This window comes from Acartia tonsa, chromosome 12 (assembly GCF_053477335.1).
Source record: "Acartia tonsa isolate MP-2025a chromosome 12, ASM5347733v1, whole genome shotgun sequence".
Lineage (NCBI taxonomy): Eukaryota > Metazoa > Arthropoda > Copepoda > Calanoida > Acartiidae > Acartia > Acartia tonsa.
This window is the reverse complement of record NC_137271.1, coordinates 29352298-29366550: the sequence shown is the minus strand read 5'-3', so window position 1 is coordinate 29366550 and position 14253 is coordinate 29352298. Positions and strand designations below refer to the sequence as shown.

The 14253-nt window shown below is 32.1% G+C and overlaps 1 protein-coding gene across 1 annotated transcript; it reads left to right on the top strand.

Annotated features, from left to right (window-relative positions):
- Window positions 1–4584: 4584 nt before the first annotated feature.
- On the top strand, window positions 4585–12466 carry LOC145334629 (uncharacterized). Its single transcript, XM_080180163.1, has 12 exons — window positions 4585–4719; window positions 5254–5341; window positions 6005–6119; window positions 6460–6525; window positions 6933–6992; window positions 7188–7293; window positions 7863–7927; window positions 8494–8585; window positions 10379–10457; window positions 11257–11321; window positions 11708–11771; window positions 12165–12466. Exons 2-12 carry the CDS (start codon window positions 5254–5256, stop codon window positions 12205–12207), a joined length of 843 nt encoding a protein of 280 aa, XP_080036289.1. The 5' UTR covers window positions 4585–4719; the 3' UTR covers window positions 12208–12466.
- The last annotated feature ends 1787 nt before the right edge of the window (window positions 12467–14253 follow it).

The window sequence follows — 14253 nt, the reverse complement described above, 5'->3', positions numbered from 1 at the left end:
TTATTTTTTTTACTTTTTCCAATTTGTACAATCTTGTGCTGCATACTAATTTTTTTTCAAAATGGTCTTTAGGGGGGCATAGCAACTCAAACATGAATTATACCAAAATCTTTAGTGCCAAAAGGATCATGTAAAGAAAACAAAGTTGTTTAAAAAGGATAGAAATTGCCTTCCAAGGAAGGACAGATATCACATAAGTGATAAAATAGACAAAAATAACTTTCATTTTCCTCTTAAAAGTTAGAAAGATGACAGAAATCACCATCCCATTTCTCACAAAATCTTCTTAATTCTTACAAAATTGCTAACATAATATTGGACTACACAACTGGTCTATACGTTTATTCCAAGATTAAGTGCGCTCTTTTTAAAAGCGAAGCTTTTCTATAATTAGGGTCGGTCCGTACGTCCGTCCGTCCGTACGTCTGTCTGTCCGTACGTCCGTCCGAGATAGATAGTTTTTATTCGTTAATTTAGGCCTGTTAGAATATCCTATCGATTTCAAACTTTGCATGGTGATTCCTGTAGTAGTTAGGTACGATTTAGAAAGCATAGCAACTCTATAATCATTACCAGAATGTCCGTACGTCCATTTTAAACATGTTGATTTTTCTACTTTTTTAACAACAAATTTTTATGTGATCTAATTATCCGTTTGATCTGATTTTTGGTATATTGATTCCTTGGACAACAAAGAACAATATTATAAGCAAAGCAACTCTATTATCAAGTCCTAAAAATGTAAGTATGTCCATAAACATTAACCTGTATCAAGCAGTTTTTCAACAAATTTACTTAAAAATTTGCTTTGACTCTTATACTTTTATATTCTGATTATTCAGTTCAGACATTAAACAAATGTTAATGTCCGTTTGTCCTACCGTTTCAGTGCTTCGCTTTTATGGATGTTGTCATCCTTGTTAGTATGACAGCTACTGTATAATTTACTTTGTCTGGATACTTACTTATTTTTGTGAAGATATCCTTCACTAGATATCATCAAATACACAACTTGTCCATTGGTCTGTCAATCATGTTGTAAAATACAAACAAATTTATTTATAAGGGTTTAATAATTTATTATAAATCATCTCTCATTTTTTCCCCTTAAAATGACCACTTAACATCTGCTCTCTATCTCCCTTTTGTGCTTTGCTTTGTGCTTGCAAGGTGCATCAACATAAGTGCAGGTTTTGTCATAACAATTCAGCAAACAAAAAAAGGAAGAAAGTATATTAATATGTCGTTTTCTCATATCATTTTTTTGTCTGCAGCTAAAGATCTTTGATATTGCTAATCCGAATTGGTAGTGCTTTTAAGGTAAGGCTTATAAATATGGTTTTAAGCCATTTTCCTCACCGACTACAACCTTGTATAGAGGCTAATGACAAACCCACAGGTACCATAAAACGAATGACGCCCTATAATCAAAAAGTTTCGCTTTAAAAATAATTAAAACATCTATAAAAAAAATCCGCCAACAAAAACAATATTTCTGGGCTTGGCTGATTAATATTATATCAGACAATATTAAGGCTCAGCAAATGCAGCTATACATTACATCATTTTTGTGGTATGTCTTCAAAAATGCAATTTTAACAAGGATGACAACATCCATAAAAGCGAAGCACTGAAACGGTAGGACAAACAGACATTAACACTTGCTTATTGTTGTCAGAACTGAATAATCATAATATAAATGTATAAGAGTCAAAGCAAAATTGAAAGTAAATTTGATGAAAAACTGCTTGATTAAGGATAATGTTTATAGACATACTTACATTTTTGGGACTTAATTATAGAGTTGCTTCGCTTATTACATTATACTTTGTTATCCCAGAAATCAATATACCAAAAATCAGATCAATCGGATGATTAGATCACATAAAAATTTGTTGGTAAAAAAAGTAGAAAAATCAACATTTTTAAAATGGACGTACGGACATTTTGGTGATGATGATAGAGTTGCGACGCTTTCTAAATCGTACCTTACTGTTAAAGGAATCACCATGCAAAATTTGAAATCGATAGGACAATTCTAACATGCCTAAATTAACGAAAAAAGCTATCCGTTACGGATTGACGTACGGACCGACCCTAATTATAGAAAAGCTTCGCTTTTAAAAACACCACAGTAACATCATTTTGGAACACGTTAAAAAATATTTAGTTATATCAATAAGATCTTAATAATCTATACTTCTTTTTTGAGTAGGGGGGGGGGGGGGGGAGTTACAATACGCCACAACAATTCATATAAAAAATATGCGGCTACCAAGCCTTTATAGATATAGAGGTAGAAAGAGTACGTAGCCATGGAAATATCATTATTATACATAGATATGTTGAATATTAGAAAATCGAAAACAGAGAATACCCAGGGAGTAAGGGAGGGGACAATGGATCGAATATTCAATTTTTAGGAGTCTCAGACTTTGGGGACTGGCTTAAAGGGAATGTGCAAGAATTTAGCAGTTTCTGACTGAGTTTGGGGACTTGCGCATAGAATGCCGCTACTCGTTATGTATGTTTTGAATATTGCAGACGGGGAGACGGGATAAGGGAAGTGGGGGGAAGGGAAATAAACACTCGTTGTGTTAGTTTGGAATGTAGCAGACGGGGAGAAGGGAGAAGGGAGGTGGTAAAAGGGGCAAGGGAAATAAACAGAATAAAAAGGGGCAGTCATATTCTTGCTAGGAGCTGGCCGGGTCCAATAATCTTTTAATATAAAAATCACACCAAAAAACCTAAATATATTTCATCAAACACAAGTTATGATTTCACTTTACATGACGCTATGGAAATCTATTATTCAATTAACAATCCCTTTATAATTTCCTACAGATTTATTGGATTAAACTGGATTTCATGCCTTTTCTTTGATAACTCTTTTATTGAATTAATTGCCCATTGTCCCCTCCCTTACTCCCTGGAGAATACCCTGTTAACATTCGCTTTATTAGATTTATTTCTAAAACAAGGATGACAACATCCATAAAAGTGAAGCAAGCTCTGAAACGGTAGGACAAACGATCATTAACACTTGTAGAGTGCCATACCTGAATAATGAGAATATAAATGTATAAAATTAGAAACAAAATTTAAGCAAATTTGTTGAAAAACTGCGCTAATACAGGATAATGTTTGAGGACATACTTACATTTTTGGACTAGAGTAAAAGAATGCTTTGCTTATAACATTGTACTTTGTTGTCCTAGAAATCAGTATATTAAAAATCAAATCAATCGAATGATTCTATCAAATTTTTTGTTAAAAAAGTTAAAAATCAACATGTTTAAAATGGACATACGGACATTCTGGTAACGATTATAGAGTTGCTATGCTTTCTTAATTGTACTTAACTACTACAGGAATCACCATACAAAGTTTGAAATCGATAGGACAACTTTAACATGCCTAAATTAACGAAAAGAGCTAACCGTTACGGACTGACGTCCGGACTGACCGACCCTAATTATAGAAAAGCTTCGCTTTAAAAAAAGTAAAACAATGTCTGTCTGCTTGTATGACTGTGAGAAGCTTAAGATCTCGGTAACCACTAGATCTGCTTTAATGGAAACATACCTATGCATTGGCCATACGAGGGTTTTAGGCTATTTTTTATAAGGTATTGGACACAATCTTGGGGGGGGGGTGGGGTTTATGAAGAGAACAATTATTCATACTCATCATCAATGATGATACACAAAATTATCCCATTCTGTAGATAAAAAATAGTGGTTGAAACGTTTTGACTTGATAAAACAACCAATCAAAATTCATTATCATTTCATTATTAAAAGTCCCCAACGTTATTATAAAACTTTTGGGACTAGTGTAATAAACAGCCCAATGTCCCCTTCTTCCCTGAATATTATGTCAACAATACTTTATAGCTTAACAGGAAGAGTAAGAGAGAGAGAGAGAATGAGAGATAAAAATAAATAGAGGCATTAAACAGACATTTTACACATATGCTTAATGTTTATTTTTAGAAAAGTAGTAAAGAAGTCAATTAATCAATTTAAAAGTGGAAAATCAAGTTTTATTTGAGACAATTGTGAAATACATTTAATAATAATATCAGAGCTTGGATTTAGGGGACAATAAAGCAGATGAATATTTTTTTTTAAAACCTTTTTATGAAATAAAAATGAAATAATTATGACAGTGTAACGTTAGGTTTTTTGTTCAAATATATAAGGATCAAAAGTCTCAATATTTTTTGTTGGTAGAACTATTGAGTGGTAAACTAAATACACTATGACCCTAGATGCTTTTAGGGGCTTTTGAGGTGCAGGGGGTTTTGGTGTTGATGTAGAAATACTCAACATTTTCAATATTAGTTTTTAAAAGAGTGAGGTCATATTTTTCTATGGAGGATTGTGGTATCATCCTTAAAAATAGGCTTGAACCTTTCCAGGACCTATGAAAAGCTACATTGTAAACGAGAACCATACCAGTCTAGCGGTTAGCAAACCTTTCGGTACAGACAGAAGCATAGATATCCTGTTACTTTTCATAAGGGAATAAAAGTTTAAATTCCTGACTTAACAAGCAAGCGAATTTTATACCTAATAGGAAAAAAATACTTCAAAATCACATTTTAAACCAATTTACAAATTCCTTTAGCAACATAATTTGTGTTAAGATTTTTCCAGAGATAAAAATTTAGTTTAGCAACAGACACAGATCAAGCTACACATAAATATTGATAAGGTATTTGTTTTCATTTTAAACAAAAATGTACATTATATTTTATTTTGAAAAGCGAAGCTTTTTAATAACTAGGGTCGGTCCGTATATCTCTTAAAGTTAATTTGGACATGATTTTTCTATCTTGATGTTAAACTTGATTGAATGATTATTTAGGTTTAAAAAGTGTAGCAACTCTGTAATCGTTAACGTACATGAATTTTAAACATGATTTTTAACTTTGACAACAATATTTAATATATGATATATATAATTATCTGATTCTTTTTCAATAATTCCTAGGACAACAAGGTATAATATTATAAGTGGATCATCTCTATAATGAAGTCCTGAAAATAAAAGTATATCCTTTGACAGTATACTGTATTTATGTAATTTTGCAATAAATCCATTACAATTTAGTTTAACTTACAAATTGCTATTCTGAATATATTGTTTATACTTCAAAGTAGCTACGGTTTCATGTTGATATAGTAAGTGATAACCCAATGATGTCAATCGAAATCGAGAAGACCAAATTTTAAAGTTATTATTTAGATGGGAAGTTTGAAAGCCAAGGTGAATTTTCACACAACTGGACCTCTAGAGGAGGGCAGAGAATATGTAGATTACAAGGTTATTAGAGGTAAGGTTCACTCTTGAGGAGGGCAGAGAATATGTAGATTACAAGGTTATTAGAGGTAAGGTTCACTCTTGAGGAGGCGGAGAATATGTAGATTTCAAGGTTATTAAAGGTAAGGTTCACTCTAGAGTAGAGCAGAGAATATGTAGATTACAAGGTTTTTAGAGGTAAGGTTCACTCTAGAGGAGAGCAGAGAATATGTAGATTACAAGGTTATTAGAGGTAAGGTTCACTCTAGAGGAGGATAGAGAATATGTAGATTTCAAGGTTATCAGAGTTAAGGTTCACTCTAGAGGAGGGCAGAGAATATGTAGATTACAAGGTTGTTAAAGGTAAGGTTCACTCTAGAGGAGGATAGAGAATATGTAGATTACAAGGTTATTAGAGGTAAGGTTCACTCTAGAGGAGGATAGAGAATATGTAGATTACAAGGTTATTAGAGGTAAGGTTCACTCTAGAGGAGGGCAGAGAATATGTAGATTTCAAGGTTATTAGAGATAAGGTTCACTCTTGAGGAGGGCAGAGAATATGTTGATTTCAAGGTTATTAGAGGTAAGGTTCACTCTAGAGGAGAGCAGTTTTTAGCCAAAATTAAGCACACATAAAAACTCAACATTATAAGAATTCCTGGGATATGAAGTAATGCATCCTTTGTTTATATTTCAGGTACAGTTATCAATGACTATAAGCTGGAGAGGACAGAAATTTCTGTATTGGATGTGACAAACTATAAACCTGATCTTTTCAAGCTCGGATTTACTTGGACTAATGATCCTAACAGGTAGTAATTTTCCTGCCTTTAGTAGCGAAGCTACTCTATAAATTATATTTTCTGTATGTCAGGCAGTCTGTAATAATATGAAGGAAATGTGATTTGATCGTCTGTTATTGAAGATAGACAAATTAAATTTTCATTGAAGATTCCGATTAAATCTAGACTATAGTATACATTCTTTTGTCAGTATGTCTGTCGGCAATGCTTCAGAAGTTTATTTTATTATGTTAGGTGATGAATATCTTTGTATTTTTGCACATTCTCTTTCATTCTTTTCCTTGTAATGACAACTAATTCTGTTAAATAATTCACTTTTTTCGTTTCTCATTGTAATGTTATGTTTCAGGACTTTTAGCAGTGATGAAGTCCAGGACAAAGAAGTTATCAAAGAATATGAGGAAGGTCTTATTAGGTAAATCTTTCTCTGTTGACAGTAAAATGTTCCTGGTTTTGATTATCTCTAAACTCCAATAAACTTCAAGGGCTGAAAGTGCATGTTTTGCACGCACATCTTAATAAGTAGCATAAGAAAGAATGAATAATCTGGAATATTCAAGATCTAATGATGCATAGTGAAAGCTTGACCAAAGAAAACACGCATAAAATAAGTCAAATTTGAGCATTAATTAAATTATCCTTTCTATTGGTTATAATGATTGATTGAAAAGCTTAAAACCAACCAATCTAAATTCGATAAAAGCACACCAACGAACTAGCGGATAATATAGCGTGTTTAAAAACTTTAGATACCATTGTAATTTGCAGTCCAATGTCCCCTCCCTCCCTGTTTTTATCACTCAGTGAGAAAATTACATTCAGGATTATAAGACAAGAAAACCCAAATGTAGCTGAAATCAGGCCGTTTGATCATACAATTAGGTAATATTGTATCTTATGTTTCATCATATTCAGTGGTTAAAAAATTAAATTTGGGTCTAAAGGTAGTTAAGCTGTTGGTTTTAATAAATCAATTAAGTGTACATAAAAATAAATAATTCAATTTTTCCATCCGTAACGCTATGGGGTAAGTTTTAAAAAAATTGTTAATTTCCCTATTTTTCTAATAATCTCTAGACAAGATACTGCGGACGACATGAAAAGAGCTGAAGATTTGAGCAAAGTTCCGGAAGATGCCAAGTTTAGACCTGTGGCACTGCATGTACATGGAGACTATACTATGGTAAATTAACTAGTTTATCAGGAATAATACCCCTCCAGGCTGTTTCCCTCAGTGCCTAGTCGAACAAAGTTCAGACCCGTGGCACTACATGTACATGGAGACTATACTATGGTAAATTAATTAGTTTATCAGGAATAATCCCCCCCCCCCCCCCCTCCCATCCAGGCAGTTTCCTTCAAAGTGTCTAGACGAACAAAGTCGAGCACAAAAAAACACTGTTCCAATCCCTTAATTTGAAATGAATTAAAATAGTTTTCCTTTTTTTACTTTAGGTTAGGTTGGGTTACATAGGATACTGGGTAGCTCACAGAGTTAGGGCACCACAAAAGTAAAGAAAAAAATTACTTCCTTTATTTCTTTATTTTCAATTTATTTTTAGAAAGAGTGAAAAAGAACTGGGTAAGAAACTAAACCCATATTATAAGATTTCAGATTACTCGAACGTATCAAATGCGCGTTTAGAGAGGATAGAATGCAGTCAAGAATAGATAAAATATAATCAAAAAAATTAAGTTTAATCAGGAATTGTGCCCATCACAAGTTTTCTTTCAATTATATTTTATTTTTAGGAATCTGCCTGGGAAAAACTGAAGGCAGTTTTGAGCCCTGAAGAATATGAAGAATGGGGAAAAGGAAAATCCTTATATAAAAGTATCAGGATGTCTCTCTGTCTGTATATCCGCTGAGATCGGACATGGTTTACCTTTACAATGTAGCTTCTTATAGGTCATAAGGAGTTTTGGGTATAGTCACTTTTGTAACATCGCGCCTTATGGGGCGATTCTTCGTATTTTTCACAGTAGCTTTTCTCCTATTTCTAGCCCCTGCGGGGGGCTCTAACCCTGTGGGGCAATCACCTAACTCAATATTATTATAACCTAACCTAAAATAACCTAATAAAAAGCAATTTTAAAAATACGACGAATCGCCCCATATGGGGCGATGTTACGAAAGGGACTATTCCCGGGAGTTTTTTTTATGGGGATGATACCACCACCCTACCAAGAGAAATCGCCCTTGGGAAAAAATAAAACAATCCCAAAGGAAAAAATATTTAAGCTAGCACAAAACTGAATTGATTAAAACATAAGTTTTTAGAAAAAAAAGTGATGTTTATTTCAGGGGGTGGGTATGAGGGGGTAATGAGAATGAAATATATTAATATGAATAGTTGATTTTTAAAAAATGTTGGAGTTTAGGTCACTGGGGCATTGTGAATATCTGGAGACCAATGGACTACCCTGTAGAGAAAACTCCACTGGCTTTCATTGATCCAACTACAGTTGAACCAGGTGGATAATAGATAGATAGGTGAATACACATGTAGGATACATAGGGGGATTAGCAATCCTATCTATAATACAAAAGAGCTTGATGTCTCTCCGTCCCTTAAGATATCGGTAACCACTGAACCGATCGGATTCTACTCTTTAGGGTATGTACCTATTGGTCCTGTGGTGGTTTTAAGCTATTTTCTTAGGGGGTGGGACACCCCCAACCCACCCAAAAACTGAAGAAAACCACCCACCCCCCCCCAAAAAAAAAAAAAAAAAATTAATTACATTTTTTGTAAAATCTCAGTAACTGCTGAACAAATTAGGCTCTACCCTTCTGAGAATATACCTACTGGTCCTCTGGTGGTTTAAATTTTTTTTTCTTTGGGGGTGGGACACCCCAACCCCCCCAAAAATAAAAATCCCCACTTCCAAAATTTTTATATTTTTTTATTTTTGTAAACAAAAACCAGTAATTAGGGTGGGGGAACCCCACTGCACCATGGGGCGAGGCCCAAATGGACCCCCCCCCCCAAAAAAAAAAAACACAATATTTTTTTTTTTAATTTTAATTTTTGTGTATATGAACAACCTGGGTTTAATTTTTACTAATTGAAATTTTTGTGTATACGGCAAACAACCTGGGTTTGATTTTTACATTTTGAAATTTTTGTGCATACAGCGCACAACCTGGGTTTAATTTTACCACAGAGTAATTAAACAAATAATGACTTTTTTGCATATTTCTATTAGGAGGGTGACTTCCCATTACTTTATAGGACGAAGCCCCTAGAGGCTAGGGGCGAAGCCGCTAGTGTAAATAAAAAGAAGGATGAAAACATCTAGCGAAACTAAGCTCATCATATTAGATATTCAGAGAAATGAACATTAACAAATATGAAGTAAAAAAGCATTCCCATATAAACAACCCCTTAAATAGTGGATGTAAATATTCATTTATTTCCCTGGTATCTCATTTATATCCCTGGTATGATTTTAGAAGATTTTTAATTTTTTTTGGAAGATTTTATAATTTTTATTAATTACTAAAAGAAAGAAAATAATCTCCTTTTTTCATATTTATGAAATAAATGAAAATTAAAAACCAAAATTAAACCACATTTTAGCATAAAAAAATGAGTTTTTTGTTTAAATGAGAATGATATTCCTGTCCAGTTTTTTGTTAAGGAATGAATATTTCTTACCCTCGTGAATAAATGATGACCTATCGGTCCATCATTTATTCCCTCGGGTAAGAAATATTCATTCCTAAACAAAAAACTGGACAGGAATACCCCATTTAATATTAATAATTAAATGTTTTTTTTTCTTCAAAATTACTTTATTACACGTTACTTAATACGTACATACCTAAATTGTATGGCTTAATTTTATAGATTATTTAATCAAAAGCCTCTAATTTTGGAATCAATATTTTAAGATAATTATATAATTTAATAAAATGTGAACAAAAAGTCATTATATTCAGAATGACGTACTGACTTTCTGGTTATATTCATACAGTTTCTACGCTATTTAAATTGTACCAAGCTGTTACAAGAATTATCATGTCAAGTTTTAAATCCAATTAACTATTCTAACATGCTAAAATTAATGCAACTAAAGAACATCAAGGTTGCTAGATAGATAATTGGTTGGGTGACAAATTAAGACAAGAAAGAAAGTATCCAAATCTTAAAAGCATATAGATAAGCATACAAATCTAAACTCAATATTGGCTGTAAGACAACATAAATAGATATCACCAAATGCTGTTTCTGAGAGCTTATGTAACTCACATTTTTTTGTAGATGACTGGGCAATCAAGGAGATCCATATTCCCGGCAGAGTTGGACATATCAAAGGATTTCTGAACAAACCCCACTACAGGTCAAAATGAGCCAGCAAATTTGGATGATCGTGTCTAACAGAAGCGAATTTCACCATTTGATATTTCTTAAAATTATACAATGATTCAAAACTTTTTTCCCCCTTTCCTATTTCCAGGAGGCTTTGAGTTCTAGGGGGCTTGGTGTCGCTTCTGGTTTTAGACCTCTCCACCTCTCTCAAACAGAATGTTATAAATTATAATTGGGGTGCAAAGCGTTCATTCGCCCTATAGACAGCCAACCCTTTGATAGCACGACCTTTGTCTTGAGTCTTAACTGTGCATGTCAATGAGTTGCAACTTTTTATGGGCCAGGGCATTTCCCCTATTGTTGCTATTAATGTCACGAACCTGACATAGCAGCAGTAGGTACTAGTATGACTTGGTATGGTCCAGACTTGAACCCTACTCCACCCGACAAGTTACAAATTACGTTATTATCGCGGGTATCTCCAGGAGGCTATGCAATTAGTTTTTTAACAATGATTGTCCAATTCCATAAGTTCAGTATCAAACACTTTCTTTAAGTCTAAAATACACAAATAGAACAAAACTTTTGTCTAAGCAGATCACTATTTTTGCAGTATGGCTTCGAAACCGATTTATATCCGCTTGATTAGAACTGTTTTTCAGCCAGACCGAAAAAACACCTATAACATTATATTACAGACAATTTTTCACAAATATTAAAATGAAAAAAAAGATTAAACCAGGTTTATCTACCCCGAGGGGCGATAAAAAATAACTACGTAACCTATTAATAGTTTAAAATAAATTTGTATTTAATATTAATTTGAATAGGTGGGTGATGCTAGATCAGATGCCTCCCTCAAAAGTTTGGATTTTTACTCAGTTTGATACAGGAATTTTTTTATACAAAAAATTGCACAATTAGGACTTACTGTAGTGTTAAAATTTCATAAACTACAAAATATCTTTAATAATTTTTTTCTGTAGGTATTAAAGAATTTTGAAATCTTTAAAAATGTAGATGTATTATTACTTGGATCTTACACCAGATTTTCATATTTTCCAAAAAAAAGTAAAACTCTCAGTGAACTAAAATAACGATAACCCACATCCCCTCCTTCTACTGGATAAACGAATTAACAAATAAGAGAGTTCCATGTTAGCAACCTAAACAATTTTTAACCAGCATAATAACCATGTATTGTATATTCTACTACACACATTCCTATCTTGAATCTAACGGATTTTATGTAAAAAAAAAAAAAACTGCTGATCCAAGGAAGCATCCCATGGGTGCCCCATTCAGCTCTGGATATTGTTGGTACACCTGAAAACGCAAGACCAAGGTGAACTTTAGTTTTTAGATTTTTTGTTTTCTTTTAGGGTAAATGACATTTACTGTTTTAAAACATGCGTACATAGGATTTTACTGAAGGTTCATAAAATTTATAAACACCTTAAAATTGGCAAAAGAGGTGCCTATCAGTAATCTGAAGGGATTAAACAGTGGCCGATAAATTGATATACATCACCCATGATGATACATAAAATTATCCCGCGTGTAGATTACAATTAGTAGTTGAAACGTTTGAACACTCAACTTGATGAATCAACCAATCAAAATCCAATAAAAGTCTCCAACGTTGTTAAGCCAACGAATAAGAAACGTTAATATAAAACTTTGGGGACTCAACCCCCCAACCGTATTGAAGATAATCATTACATTTCGTATTTTTCAGGCGAAGCATTGAGTCAAGAATGTGTGTTAGATACTACCAATAAATGGAGTTGGTTCTACAACAGTTTGATTTCAGAGCGTCGCTTTTATGGATGTTGTCATCCATGTTTTTCCCCAACCATTTTCTATTTGAATAACTCTGCAAAAATTGGTGTAAATATCATAAATTATCTGAATATTTCATGTAAATAAAATATTCCTGTTTGAAAATTTATATCATTGAACTATACCTTAATACATATGGATGTTAAAATCATGTTAATATTTATCCAATATTGTAATAAAATAAAATGATTCAATGTGTATACTTTATTTTATTAATAATATAAACATAAACAAAATAGGATTTTGGCAATTTTACTGATTATATTTGTGCATAGGCATTAATTTTATCATTTTTGAGACTATTTACATTTTTTTTTACATAATATTGCTTTGCTAAAAGGATTGGGTTACTAAAGTAGTCTTAAAATACAAATATTCAAAGAAACAAAGAATTATTTTTTAGACTCCTAAAAAATAAAGAATTCCAATTAAGCCTTATAATACCTGTTTAAAGAATAGTTATTTATCGCATCATATTATCATAATTTTAAAAACAATTTATTAAGCGCCGTGATACCGAAGGCCCGGACTTACAAAACTGGTATTAATATTATGATTTTTGTTTTATTATTAGTGAAAAATTGTCTGTAATACGATGCTATGCATGATTTTAAAGTAAAACCGGTTCGAATCCTGCGGATATAAACCAGTTTCAAAGCCATACTGTAAAATTTTACAGATTTCTTTTTCCGATTGTCTAATAATTTGTATCATAAGATCTCTATAATAGCCTAATCCTCTTTTGCTAAATAATTGATCAGCTTAAATCAATGGGTATATAGTATATGTTATTTTTATATAATAAAAAATCAAACTTTCATTAAAAAAAATAATAATACTAAATTGAACTTCCATTTAGTAAAACTTCAAGTAGGTATGATTAAAGAATCTTACGTAAGAAAGATTTTTTGACAGTGTTTTTTTTTAATTGGGTACTGATCGTACACTGATACTTTATCACAAAAGGTTAACTTTTAAAATTTAACTTTTTTTCTTCAAACAAAATTGAGAACTTTTCTCTAGGTATTCAAAAATACATTATTGTCATGCATGTTTTTTTTATAGAAATTTAACAGTAACTTTTAACAATAAACAATCGTTCAAATCATTAAAATTTCAAACAAAAATTAATATATTTTTTTTTACAAAAAAGGTGGAATTGTCATTTATTTATGTTTAACATAAGTGCAGAATTCTACAGTGATAAATATTATCTTCATTTTTAAAAAGAAATTATAAGGGCTGGAAGGAGGGGTCAGGAATTTCCATAATTTTTGTCAAAATTATGATAGCCTCCGACTTCCTGTCTCTTTATGAAAAAATAACAATGATACATAAAATATATTATTCAAAATTATGAAATTAAAACAATGTTAATGAACAATAACACAATACTTTTATAATTAGTAATGGACACACTGTAAAAAAAGGATTTCATAACAAAGTTCTTAATTCTTACATTCTCTGTGTATATATACTGAATATTAAGACTTTCAGAATATGTTTTATTAAATATATGATATATACTGAGCTTTTTAATCTGTCTAGATGGTAAACACACTTTAAAATGCACTTTAAGAAATGTATTTTTAACAATGTAGTAGCTCCTCTACTATCAACTCAGAATGAATTACTTTCAAATATCATTTTTTGCCACTTCGGTACACTTTGTAATTGCATATTTCAATTTAAGCAATTTTAAGCAATTCTATAAAAAATCTTTCAAAAAATACAATGAAAAATATAATATCTGGCAAGAACCAATTTTTTAACATAATCTAACAGATCATACAAATGAGACTATGGACGTCCAAGTATGGTGCGAAGCGCCCTTACTTTTTTTGAGGGAGGAGTCAAAGGTCCGTATGGGGGGGTTATGCCACGAAAATCTTAAAACTTTTATTGGTGCCTGAGACAGCCCCAAGGATCAAGGTTAGGGTTATTTTTTATGGGGATTATAATCTACAAATTAAACGGATTATTTT